Below are 13,669 nucleotides of genomic sequence, written 5' to 3'. Positions count from 1 at the left end.
TACGTTAGTTTGTATCATCGAAAAGTTTCCTGACATGAGTTACTTTTACTCCAAGATAACTTATGTTTTTGGTCAGATCACCTTCTCCTTTCAAATAATCAAAAGAAAACCGTAACGGCTAGTCTAAAAATAGCAAAAACGGTTAGCTTATTTCCTGCACACTTTATCGGTAAAAAAAAGTCGTCAAAAAAATTAGTCCGCAAAGATATTAGTCACTTGGACAAAATTTCGTCTTTTTTTGCCGACTAAATATTTGAATTTAGTCACTTTTTGTTGACTAAAATTTGGAATTTAGTCACTAATAAGGAATAATTGCATAAAATTTGATTAGCAACAAGGAAGAAAAAACGGTAAAAAGGTGGTCGAAAAAAAAATTGGAAACAAAGTTAGGTCGGAAAAAAATATGTCGGCAAAAAATATTAGTCACTTGGCCAAAATTTAGTCACTTTTTGCCGACTTTTAATTAGCGGACAAAATAATTTTCACGAACTAATAATACAACTAACATTATGTAAGTTCTCAGCAGGGATTGCTTGAGGACCTAGAAACTAGAGTTGAGATATGAAACATTGTCAAAATTCTTTTCAATAACAGAATTCTATTTACTATTATAATACGTATCAAACGGTGCATATTGTATGTAAGGTGGGCTTGGTAAATTGCCACTATAAACTGCGCATTTTTTAAATTGACATGGTTGTTGACGCCAGTTATATCTAACAGCTGTCACCTCGAGTTCATCAAATTTGTAAACACGAAATGATACAGTATAACGTGAGGAATTTGTAATGTTGTATGGAAGCCATTTTGTTTGCTTCTTTGTGTACTTGTTTGTAAATACAACCTGGAACAAAAAGTAAAACAATACCTATACCGTATCCTTGCTTTTGAAAGAAGTATTGACAAGAATCAAGGTGATGGAAGGGACAGGGGAATGGTCAAGTCAACCTCGTCCTCAGGGATCCTTGCCTTTTTGACATCGAGTCTTGTTTGCCGTCAAGTAAGCGCTGGTGGCTTTGACGTAAGGCAATAACCCTGAGGCGAGGATGTAGTCGAGCTACTTTTGTCTATATAGCTTTTCCGTAAAGGTTAAAAATAATGCCATTTTTATCATTTATTATATAAATAATAGCTGTATTAGCCCTTTTAGTGCGTCATAGATATAAAAGGTTTTTCTTGCTCTGCCATGTTGGATGACGTCTTCAAGTTTTATTTGAAACGAGGTAGTAATTTAGAAAAAACTTTCCGTTTGCAGTGAAGCTTGCAAATTAGTTTTTAGATTTTTCTAAAAGTGAACTTGCAATGCTTATACGAGTTTAGGAAGATAAAAATATAGAAAAAGATGCAAAACATGTACCTCAAATCCCTTTTTACTTCTGATATCAAGCATCTTAGGTACAGATTTGACTTTGTAGTAAACAATGAAATCAAATGTTCGCACTGCAACGTATTTCAAAACTATCCTATCTATGATTGGCCCAGTCCAGTCGACAGCCTTTCCATAAGCGATAGCCTGAGCACCTAACACTAGCCTGTACGCAACATCTGTTTTATGGCGCGGATGAATACCAAGGAAGGGAGATTTGTTATCAGGAAGGTCCAAAGCAACTGCCATGAATGTGTTGGGAAGTTTTGGGTTTGGTACGTAACCATACTCAGCTGTTTGTTGCCATCTTATGACTGGAAAGCCGTGTACCATAGCATTTGCATTTTTGTAAGAAGATAGATCATTACCCAAAGTGGACAACTAGAAGAAAATCAACATAAAATTAACATAAAGTTAATGGAAAGAGAGAATTACGTGCATTTTTTATTTTTAAATGCAATCAAATAACTATTGAAAACTTGTATGACATTCCATTCCTTTGTTCACTAAAAACACTAAGAATAAAAAAATAGACTTTTTCACTTACAAGTAAACAATCTATTAAGCGTTTTCTTAATAAAGAGTCCTCAGTCCCTAAAATAAGCGCCCTTTATAGCGAATGGAAATTTTAAAAAGACCCATAAAAATCCCCTCCTTCTTTTCACTTAAGGTGTTCTTATATAAGTTTTAGAGAAATTATCGCAGTTAAGCAAAAAAAAATCCCCAGGGATAAAAACTATCAGGTTTTTATATTCTTATTTGCAACAACAAAACTATTTCTTATCGTTTTTAAACATCGATGGCTTCAATTTCGTTTTTTCCTCTCAGTTTAGCTTCACAATAGCAGCAAATTTTTCATGGTTGTATGCTAGGATGAAATTACTAAGCCATTCTCATGTTTAAAAAAGACATTGGTGTAACAGTTCCAATTAAAACCCTTACCGCCCTCCTTTCCAGGGCTTTTTGTCTCTCACCGGCGTTGTGTTAATTGACAGGTCTCGCCGTCAGATGTACAAAAAGAGACAACTGGTCCTGGGATTGAGGTTGTTAAATATTTGTAACATCAGGGCGTACAAAATACCTGTACAAAGCCAAAGGGAAAATTTAAACTAGTTGTCCCATTCGAAGCTTGATGCCATCTAAGTCTCCAGTCTTTTATCATCTCAGGAAATTCGCATTTATAATTACGAACTTTTTGCGAGTTTGATTCACCTTGGTACCAGATGACTCCATATATCGTCATTCGTAGAAATGGATGCAACATCCCATTCCAGAACCATGATAATTGTGAAGCATCATTGTCATCTATTGGTCTAAACATATCGAGTGTTTTAGAACTCGCACACGTTTCATTCTTACCTTGGGATTAAGGTTGGTAAAGAGTAGAATAAAAAACTAACAATTTAACTTGCATAAAATTAGCTACAAGCTAGCATAGAAAAATTTTATTGACGTATTTTCTACTAGGTAGGTAGGTAGCTGGCTAGCTAGCTAGCTACCTACACAAATACTACAGACACAGCTACATACACATATATTATGACAAATACTACACAGTGAACGAGATAATTCTACTCTGATTAGGAGTGTCCCATCGCATAGCTTGTTTTAGCTATAATCAAAGACCAAAAACCAAGGACCAAAATGTTTAGCGAAGTCAGCGAAAGAACATATCTATATATTCTACAGAGAGTACATCCCTTCTCGTTTACAGTCATTGTGCTAAGAGGTTGGCTTGAACATGTGTTATCATTCACACCGCCTGCTCAGACCCTATGGGCACTTTTTAACATTAAATGCCATAGAGGGGGGTGAGAGCCATATTTTTTGACGATTGTAGCTATATTGTAAGCACCCAAGAGAATAAAGCCTAGCTATTCTTAAACTGTACCAAATTGAGTTTTACATTATTCCTAATTCTGTCAGATAACTTTATCTTCTGTATAAACATGCTTAAAAAATAATTAAGACCCCAACCTCGACTCCAAGACCTGTTGTCTTTTTTGCATATCAGACGGCGAGACGGACATTTTCGTCAGACCTAAAGCGCAGTGCCGATGAGAAACGAAAGGCACTGGGAGCAAGGTTGTTGATCATGAAAACCTCCATAAAAGCTGAAATTCGGTAAAAAAAATTTGGTTTTAATGTGATTTTTGTTTAGACCAATTTTTTATGACCCTCTTTGGACCTTTTTAAGCAGTAATTACAATGGAGATTCACTCAGTATTTTTTTTCTTTTATTACACTTTCCACCAATTACTAGTATTGGTATCTAGAATGGACACCTCTCTGTAAATCGGACAAATATTTTTCCCCCACAAGGTTCTCATAAAAGAAGTACGCAAGAGAATTAAAGAGTGCCAAATATAATTTTTTGATAAGTACTGTCCACTAAAATAAAAGTATACATGAACACAAAGGAGGTATTCGTGGCCTGGTCTATATGCAGGAAAAACTAATAGCAATAAGGAGTAAGACTTGCGGCAATACACAACGCTAAAGTGTAAAACAGCGCTTTCAATAACATGCTTACGTAGAAATACTGCATTTTGAAAGAGCATTGGGACTTGACCAAGCTTCTATGGCTGAGCCACCATACGCTGAAGAGATCAGACCAATCGGTACATTGAGCAAGTCGTGAAGTCTTCTACCGTACATCCAACAGACAGCAGAAAAATAATTCCAAGCACCACCACCTACTGTTGCTAATAGATTTAAAAAAATAACGAATAAGTAAATAAATAAAAAATGGATAAAAACAATAATCATAAGCTACATTTGTGTAGGTAACAAAACCAGTGGTTAACCTGTGAAAAAATCCACATAAACGCCTGTCTGTAAATTCAGCAGAAATAAGCTGAACAATGTGGTTAAAAATAAATCGAACTTTGGTTTTTGGTGTGTCCGCCGCAGGACTTTCTGCTTGTGCGCATACACGCATAGCAGGATGCGGATATTATTATAGAGAAGATCTGTTTGTCCCGTATATCAGCGAAACCCTTTAACAGCATATCGACAAAGTTCTTTTAACATTTATACATTTGGGGTGTTAGTAGATCACACTTAAAAATCTTGTCGAATTGTAAAACTGCTATCTTGTGGTGCAAGAGAAAAAAGAAAAATGGGGGAATGACTGCGCCAGTAGAAATAGAAAACGATTGGTAATTGGTTTATAAATATAGGAGCTTATGCCTGGTTTCAACCTCACTTTGTAGAAAAGAGGGCGGGACGGGGGCGAGGCATTTGTATGTCAAGTAACAAGATCATAGACTTACCAGAAGATGCTACTGACCAGTGTTGATGAATTTTGTCCTTACTTATCTCGTCAACCGGTTGTTTAGACGCATATTTTCCAACCGTCAATATTCTTACTTGAGGATAGTTATCTGCTTCAGCAATTTCTAAAGCACTATCATCAGCCTAAAGAAAATGAAAACTTAAAAACACCTTATAGTCAGAAACTTTACCTAGTTCCATTAAGAAAGAGACAAAAAAGCTCTAGGATAAAACTGACTGGAAACCATTCCATATGTCTTGTTCTCTCCAAAATTTCAAACTTTGAATCAGCAAAATTTTCTTTTTTTAGATGACTTCATTAATTTTTTCATCGCTCAACTTGTCATATGGAATCTGACGGCGGAAAGGTAAGCAGACATTCGTTTTCACAAAGATTGAAATATACAGGGGATAAATTGTGTTACCATAGAAACAGTGAAGCCCATGTTGCTTTGACCACTGCAAAACCATACATCACCAAACATAACATCATTCAAAGTAATATTAACTCTTTCGCCGTTCACTTTCGACCATGCGTTTAGATCAAATGGCCCACCAGGCTTTTCAGGCAGTAACTTTATTATCCAAATATTCTTGTTCGCATTTCCTGAATTTAAGTAGGCAAAAACATATATGCATTCCGTTTCACCTCGGTCGGGTTCTAATTTAAATGCTATCTGCCTGTTCGGACCAATGAGACTGTTAAGTATCTTCTGGGAACTAAGGTTGTCAAATTGAAAATGAAAGAGTACGGATAGACGAAATTCGGATTAAAAACAGAATTAAAATTGTTTCTGACTAAAACTTTTTATATGGACTTGCTATGTTTGTTAGTGTAAGTAATGAGTAACAAAGTGCCGACTAAAATAGATTTTAATAACGCCCACTTAAATAAACGATTAAAATTTGACAAGCACCCAAGCTGATGCATGGCGTTATTGTTTAATTAAAGGACGCACAACCACAGTAAGTATTAAAGGCTCCTTATATTTTTTATGTTATCTGACTTTTCGCAAACAAAAAGGAATACAAATATGGCTTGTGTGATTAAAAGTGTTTTGGTCTACTTTAGGGGCAGAAAATCTTGCGGGCGGAAACTTTCGCGAGGTCAAAAATCGCTAAATTTTGCCACAAATACATTCGCGAAAATCAAAAATTACTTCATTAGCAAGGGAAAATCTTCCGCAAAAATAGCAGCTATTCTCTCTTTTTTATTATTATTATTAGTAATCAAATGTCTGCATAAAGTTGTTTCAAGAAATCCGGATATCCGAGAAATGTTCGTTACACCAAATAAGAACGAATACACCGAATGTTATTAAAGAAAAAATCAATCACTAATTTTAAGATTTTCCTGTTCTTTGATTTTTTGTGGTTAAAAAAACTTTCGTGTCTTGATAAATACCCATCACTTCGAATAACAAAACTCTTGCGTTTTTCCTGATTCTCAATTTTTCCAAAGGCATAAACTTTTGCGAAAATGACCGAAAAATGCTGGAAACGCGGGAGACGCGGGAAACGCTGAAGACGCGCACGTTTCTAACCGCGAAAGGTGTGGATTCATTAATTCTCACTGTATAGTTTAAGTATCTGGAAGTTTTACAGCGTACCTTTTGATGTATAATATATATAACTTCTTGCATTTGTTTTGTTTTGTTTATTTATGATATATTGCCGAATAAAATGTATGACTGGTTTTTATTTAGTTTTATATAAATTTGCCTCTCTTTGAAAAGGAGGCCAGTGTTAGAAACTTATAGGAATTAGATATTAAAACATTGATTTAGTCTGTCTGTGAGCCAAAAATGGTAGCTGCGACAGGCAAATACCCGTGGACTTTGGTACATAGACCACCGAATAAACTAGGAGTGGAAAAAGCACGAGTAAAAGGGAATGGATGGTGAGTGTATTGAAAATTAATTGGTAAACTCTAGAAAAAGTCAAAGACAGACATTTTAAGGAAAAGTTTGCAGTACTTACAATGCGACATTATTCTTGATTCTCATCTTCAAAAAACTTACATTCTGATATACAGTTTCATTTTGGTTACAGACAAAAGCTAACAGACTGGATGTTTTAATAGAGTTACATTTGTTACGCATCTGTAATGAATAATATGAAATAGGCGAAGGTGAGGGGTTGTGAAAAAGAAGGATGGAAAACTTTTTTAAAAAAATCCGAAGGGAAATGGGATAATAAATTCAGGACAAAACATTCATAATATTATTAGACAGAACTTAGGATAAAGAGTTAAATCATGACTCCCCCCTCCCCTCTCTCTCTTCTCCTGCCTTTAACGTCTCAACTCTGTTTCACAACTGTAAATTATCTATCTTGCAGCCTTAAATATGCAGTAAGGTCTGCTTATGTTTCTTAATAGACAATGCAACTTACCTGACCCCACCCTGGCTGCATATGTTCTTCCAGCCACTGTCAAGACAACTAAACTGCCAGTCTCACCGTATCCCCACAGCAATGCTTGATTTGGTTCTCTTTGTAAGACCATGTGATTCTCATAATGGTTAGCGAATCGGAAAAGTGATACACAATTGATGTAACCAATTACAATGAACAGAATAACTGCAAGGCGAAATAACACACTGTGCATATCTAAAGTAAAACTGTTTTGCATTCGATATTTTGTTTTTAATATTGCATATGATTTCGCATTTAACAAACGAATTTGTTGTGTATATAAATAGAAGTCACAGGAATGCTTTTTATTTGAACAAATTGACACAGCTTGTAAAAACATGATTTTTTTGTTCAGCTGAACAAGATATGACCAACTTCTGTACCATTCTTTTCACATAAAACAAAATAAACGCCGTTCTATTGAAATTTTGAATTTAATCTTGTATTAAAAGGGTTACTGTATCTTTAACTTTAGGCTCAATTTTGATTAAGTTTCTATGTTTTTCACACTCAAATATTGCTTATTTGTTTAATTTTCGCGCGCTCTACCAGGTGAAATTGATATGGAAATCTTATCCTATCTTGAAAAACTCAATGAAACACAGACCGATTTTCGTTTCTTTTCTAATTTTTATTTTTCAATAATATATTTGGTATTTGAACCAGTTTTTTTATTTTCCAAAAGTCATTTTAAGGCGTGGTCCTTAAAATCTTTATTTTTTATAAAAACTATGTGTTCTCAAACGCAGATGATAGCATCGCCGTGGAATATATCGTCGCTCTAACAAAAAAGCATGTTGTAGGAGGGTTGATTATACTATAAAAAATTCCTTATTTTGCCGCAACATTTAAATTTTATCACAGCTGATTCAATCTAACTTAAATTTTATTTTTATTTGCATTTGTTGCATGAAATGTAAATAATTTTTTATTGAGCGATTCGAACATTATGTTTCATGCAAAACCTTGTTTAAAAAGGCGTGTATGTAAACTTCGCGTAGTGAAAACATTTCGTCAAAAAAGAAATAAGTCACTTTGTTTTGACACAAACCAATTACATATATATTTTAAAAAACTTACCGTTATTAATACCGTTTTATAACCAATTTTGTTAAACCAGTCTACAAATTCATCCGAGCTGTTTCTAGTGACATTCTCGACTAATCAGGCGTAAAACTTCCGGATTCTTCATGAATTTTTGGCATGCGTTTTAAAAGTTATTTTTTGGGCGATTTTAAGGTTTGTGGTAAATATTTTTCAGTCGAGATTTTTTTACTATCTCTTTTCTCAATTCTTCGGTCATAAAAGGATTTTTGTTGGATGTTAAAATTGTATTCTTCAGTGGTGCATTGTCGAAAACTGAATGAGCGAGACACACATGTGTATATATTACGTTCTGTATAAGTCTTGTTAGTTAGAAAACAAAATTTGAGATATTAGTCGTAGTTTATAACATGCGTATTCATCCAGTGTGCAAGAAAATATATTATGAAAGGAACTGAAATCCGAAACGATTGATGGGCGGTTTCCTAACGTCCGTGCAAGCTTATGTTCGTTGAATTTCTTAAAAAATATGGCAATGTTTGACTTTTGGATTTTCATATACAGAGTCAATATCTAGTTGGTACTGCTGTCGTGTATTGCGAATGCTTGTAAAGTTCTCTACATGCGCGCGCATCCTGACAGACAAAAAGATTTTAGGAATACAAGATAGAAAATGCAGAGATAGGAAAACCCCAATGTTAGGACAGACCCCGTTAGCACTTTACCACTCCACGTCAAATCATGGATCATCCACGTCAAATCAACGATAGAAGAGTCGATAAAATCCATGTGCACTTTACCACTTTACGTTAAATAAGCGGGCATGATCCATTAAATCAACGATATCTGTCCAAAACCCCCCTCCCCAGCCGTGTCCCCCACCCCAACCCCCAACCCCCGCCGCGTCCCCTGGGCCCCCATCCCCGTCCCATGGGTCCCTACCCACCCTCATCTGTCGTGTCCTATAAATTATAGTGTTATGTGTGTCTATAATGTCCTCTAGCCAGTGTGGTAATGCCATCCTCCATAATTATGCGCTTATCATCATCTGCATTGAGCGCTAGTTTGTTTGTTTTTATGGTATGAACATCATGCTTAATCGATCGAAAGGTCATCTGTTCCCTGTAAACATTTTCACCCTCCAACAAGCATCTCCTATAGTCATCGAAACCTATTGTCTTCCTCACCACACATTTCTTGACCCCCTTGCACCTCTTATCCTCCCTACCACATAGCTGTTTGTAAGCATAATTCTTAGCCCTAAGAGCGATAAATTCGGTCATTACCTTACCACCTAACTCGTCCTTCATCAGCCCAATGATCTTTTTATTCAAACCTAATGGTAGGGGTCTACCATCTTTCTTATCGTACCCTGACGTGTCAAATCTCAAAGCTACATCGTCGGCGATATCTTTGTAAAAGTCGTCGGTTTTTATGTGGTAGACGAATGAATCTGTATCCATGTAGCAAAGCTTTACATCCACACAATATTTTGGTCTCATGTAATCATAGTGGAACTCATACATAACCATCTTGGACAAGTCGAGAATTGCCAGCCCCAGGTAGATTGGCTTGTTTAGTTTGATCTTGATCTTGGACATCTCTATGCCCATCAGTGTTTCCGAGAACCACGTGCTACCCTTGAAGTTGGGCTTCATCACCATTTTCTCATAATTCTTTTGGTTGGTGGCCAAACGTATATCCTTCTGCCTTCGCTGATTCTCCATTGTCTTCCCAAAGACCGAATTATTCATCAGCTTGAAAAAGTCCTTTTCGAAGTCATTAGTTGATTTGGTACGCAAATCAGTGTTGAAATCTATGTACGACTTCAACCACGCACTCTGATCAAATCTCAAGACCCTATGAACCTTCTCAAGAACAAGACCATGCTTCAACGCTTGATCAAGCGCACGGATATGAGTGATATATTTCTTCTTGTCTGAAAGACACGGTGTCGGCTTCTCGACGCCATTAATGATCTTCCTCTCGGGCATGAAAGGAAGGTCGTTATGAGAATCATGAAGCTCCCGTGGATAGCTAACATCAACCTCAAGGATGTACCCCTTTTCACCGTTTTCCACAGCTAATTGTGAAATCAGTTCGGGTGTAAAATCGGAAACCACGTCATCAACCCACTCAAACCCCCCGGTCGGCATCTTCTGAATCATGGCCCAGCCGTACAAATTATTTGCATCTAGGTACTGGAGATAGCTATTCATCTCCTTACTCTCAGATGTGTTGGCTTTGGTGGTATATTGTTTTTCCTCTTTCGGTACAGACGGTCCCCAACATACCTTTTCATACAAACCCATGATCTTATCCTTCACGGCTCTGTAAGCTTTACTAGTTTTCACCTTGATGACCCTAGGTACATGTTTCATCAACCAGTACCTCAATTCAATCAATTTTCTTTTTACAAAAGGCACGGTTTTAGCAATTTCCTGCTGCTGCTAAAATAAATCCATGCAATTCCCATCCGATGTGTTGTACTCGTCCCCCATATACTTATTGTTGGCCTTGGCGTAGCGGTGGACGGCCTGACACAATCCACCCCTAATACCACTCTCAATGAACATGACCATCTCCATATCCGACAATAAATCTAGACTAACCTTGGTCTTTTTCAAACACGCCCTCCAGGCTAATCCTGGAGCAGTGTAAAAGTGAGCCGGGTCTAGATCGTAGTTTCTCAAGCATGTTTCTCTGAATGTCTCAAACACATCACTCAGAAGCAGAACATCCGTCTTGAGATAGATATCATGATAAACGCCCATATTTTCAACTTTCATGTCCTTCCACACCTTCTGGGCATGCGCATAATCGGCATCGCTGATACCATTCATGTTCAGCTTGCTGTAGAAATCATCCTTTGACGGGAGCTCAGTTTCATTAAACCTATCGAATGAGTTAACATACTCATATGGGTATACACCCCTCCTTCTCATTATGTTGAATTCGTCACCATTGAAGAATTTTCGAAGGTTTTTGCATTGATCATCTGATAGGTTGTCAGCCAGGGAGCTTAGGCTGCTTGACATAAATCTAAATGAGTCTATGAATCTCAGTTGTATCTTTTTGTCTTTGGTCTCACCATTTTTGTCAATGTATTCACCAACCTTAACATCCGTAGAGAAAGAGATATATTTCTCCTTATTCTCCGCGATTACACCCATACCATCTTCTCCGTACTTCCTAGCAAGCTCCTTAATGAATAAATGCGCATCGTAGCCACTCAGATTGTGGAAGACAACCGGAATATAATTAGGAACCTTGTAACGCAGATTACATTTCTGATGGGCAGCCCCACGAAACTTACCGGTGAAATGGCAGTGATCCCTAACCTTGATGTCATCCTTGTCATCAAATTCCTTCATGCAAATGTGGCACACCTCGGCTCTATCGAAACCGTCACGCTCCTCCTCCGTCAGTGGATCCATTGCTTTCTGAGGAAACATGTTATATAACCTTTTCGCCTCAGAAACTACATGATCTACAAAGCGCGGAACACAGTCCTCACCGCGGTAAAGATTCAGAGGGTCCGGCACTTCACCATGAGCATATTTACTATAACAACAGAATCCGGTGGGAACATGTTTACCAACTTTCTCGGTGGATGATCCGCATTTTCTCTCATCCTCGGGCAACTCTTTTGTAAAAGCTTCGAAATCGGCATACATGATGAATGGGGCTTTGAGCTGAAACTTACCATCAGTGAAGGTTAAGGTGCTACCCTCCTTAGGGAGTTGAATCTTAGCGGCATCGTTATTCTTGCAATACTCAAAGTGCTCATCCCTTTTCTGTTCGCTTGGAAAACCAGAGAGACAATTCAAGCAATAATGCTCTCTATGTCCATCCTTCGAGTTAACCTTGCTCAGTACACCGCTCAAGTTCTTAACAGCGATATAATGTCTCTTATCCCCCTCACACAGTAAAAACAAAACAACCGTCTCCTTACGATCAAGATGCTTCGACTTGCGACACATGTAGATACCTTCTCTCTCATCCTTTGTCAAAACATGCACAGCGACATCGGGGTTCCTCCTCTCGAAGAGATCTATCTTGTTTAGCGCCATTGGGAAAGTTAGACCATCCCAATTATACTTATCATGCTTCTTAAGGATTGAGATCCGTTCAGGGTGATTATCGATCTTATCATGATTGAGAGCAGCGATAACGGCCCATTTGAAGCATTCTTCATCCTCGTTATGTGGGTTAATCACAGATCGCTTACCACTGAAGTTCTCGGGCAGCGGCAAGTAAGAACTACCTCTAGTTAATTTTAGTTTGTGAAAGTCCACATGCATATGTAGGATCCTTTCGATTGTGAATCCGCTGGCAGGTAGAGCAGGGTTTTCAATCTGCTCGATTATCTTTTTACGCATCCGATCGAAAACATCGGAAATGTCATCGTGGGCGTGCAGTATCTCCATATAGCTATTGAAAGCTTTATCAACATGTACACACGGGGCTTCGGTCGAGCTGGTGTCCTCCCTTACCCACTTCACCCACAAGGTCGCCTGAGTCTTCAGCGACTTCTTCTGCCTGAGCACGTCACTCATCAACCTATTTACGACGTGCTCGACCTTTTCGAGAAAGACCCTGACATTCTTCCCACCATCCGAGTTTATTTTGAAACGTTTGTATGAACCTACAAAAGCTTCTTCAATGGGGGTATAGGGGTTTTCCTCTTCCTCCTCCTCCTCCTCCTCCTCCTCCTCCTCCTCCACCTCTTCCACCTCTTCCTCTCCACTGCCCTTTTTATACAAACCCATGATATTATGGTTTTGAAAGCTTTGCTCGCTTTCTCCTTAACAGCCTCAGGTACATGATTTATTAACCAGTCTCTCCATTCGATCAACTTGCTTTTCAAATCCATGTCTTGTTGGCTAGTGCCCGGTCTCGGTGCTGGTATGGGTGCTGATACCGGTCTCGGCACCGGTACGGGTCTGGTGGGTCTTGGCACCGGTACGGGTCTGGTGGGTCTCGGCACGGGTACGGGTCTCGGCACGGGTACGGGTCTAGTGGGTCTCGGCACGGGTACGGGTGCTGACACAGTAGTGGGTGTCAATAATTCGATCAGATCGGCCTTTCTGAGCCTTGAGTAGCCACGTAGGCCGCGTTCTCTAGCGAGAGCTCTTAATTCAACAACTGTATTTCTCGAAGTCAAGCTTGGTTATGATATACGATTTATGAATCTTTAAGATGTTTGGCTATGATATACGATTTTGTAATCTTTAATCCATTTTTCTAAAAATCGTAAACCGTGTTGGAGGGTCGTGAGTGTCCTAGTTTGTGAGGCAACCACCATGCTAAATTGTAGTAAAACACGCTTTGTGATACATACATCGATACACCATGGGTACCCACCCACTGGCACCTCGAGGGTCGTGAATCACATTTGTTACCCGTCCGAGTAACAAAAAATGCCCTAACAATCCGACCCCTCAAATATATTGTCTAATGACAAGATCTATTGATGCGCGACATATAGGGCATTTATCCCCCCTCTTCTCCAATTTATGTGCGCACGATAAACAGCAGCAAAAATGCCCTGTTCTACCATGAACA

At 38.2% G+C, this 13,669-nt stretch overlaps 1 protein-coding gene across 1 annotated transcript; it reads right to left on the bottom strand.

The window, feature by feature from the left end:
- Window positions 1–37: 37 nt before the first annotated feature.
- On the bottom strand, window positions 38–7,412 carry LOC130645219 (sialate O-acetylesterase-like). The gene is made up of 7 exons (XM_057451133.1): window positions 7,037–7,412; window positions 5,068–5,249; window positions 4,642–4,786; window positions 3,900–4,071; window positions 2,448–2,679; window positions 1,358–1,747; window positions 38–844 (listed from the first exon to the last, which is right to left on the bottom strand). The coding sequence occupies exons 1-7, from the start codon at window positions 7,395–7,397 to the stop codon at window positions 599–601; spliced, it is 1,728 nt and encodes a 575-aa protein (XP_057307116.1). The 5' UTR covers window positions 7,398–7,412; the 3' UTR covers window positions 38–598.
- Window positions 7,413–13,669: the final 6,257 nt, after the last annotated feature.

The sequence above is a fragment of the Hydractinia symbiolongicarpus genome, chromosome 5 (assembly GCF_029227915.1).
Source record: "Hydractinia symbiolongicarpus strain clone_291-10 chromosome 5, HSymV2.1, whole genome shotgun sequence".
Taxonomy (NCBI): Eukaryota; Metazoa; Cnidaria; class Hydrozoa; order Anthoathecata; family Hydractiniidae; genus Hydractinia; species Hydractinia symbiolongicarpus.
This window is presented reverse-complemented; position numbering and strand designations above follow the sequence as displayed.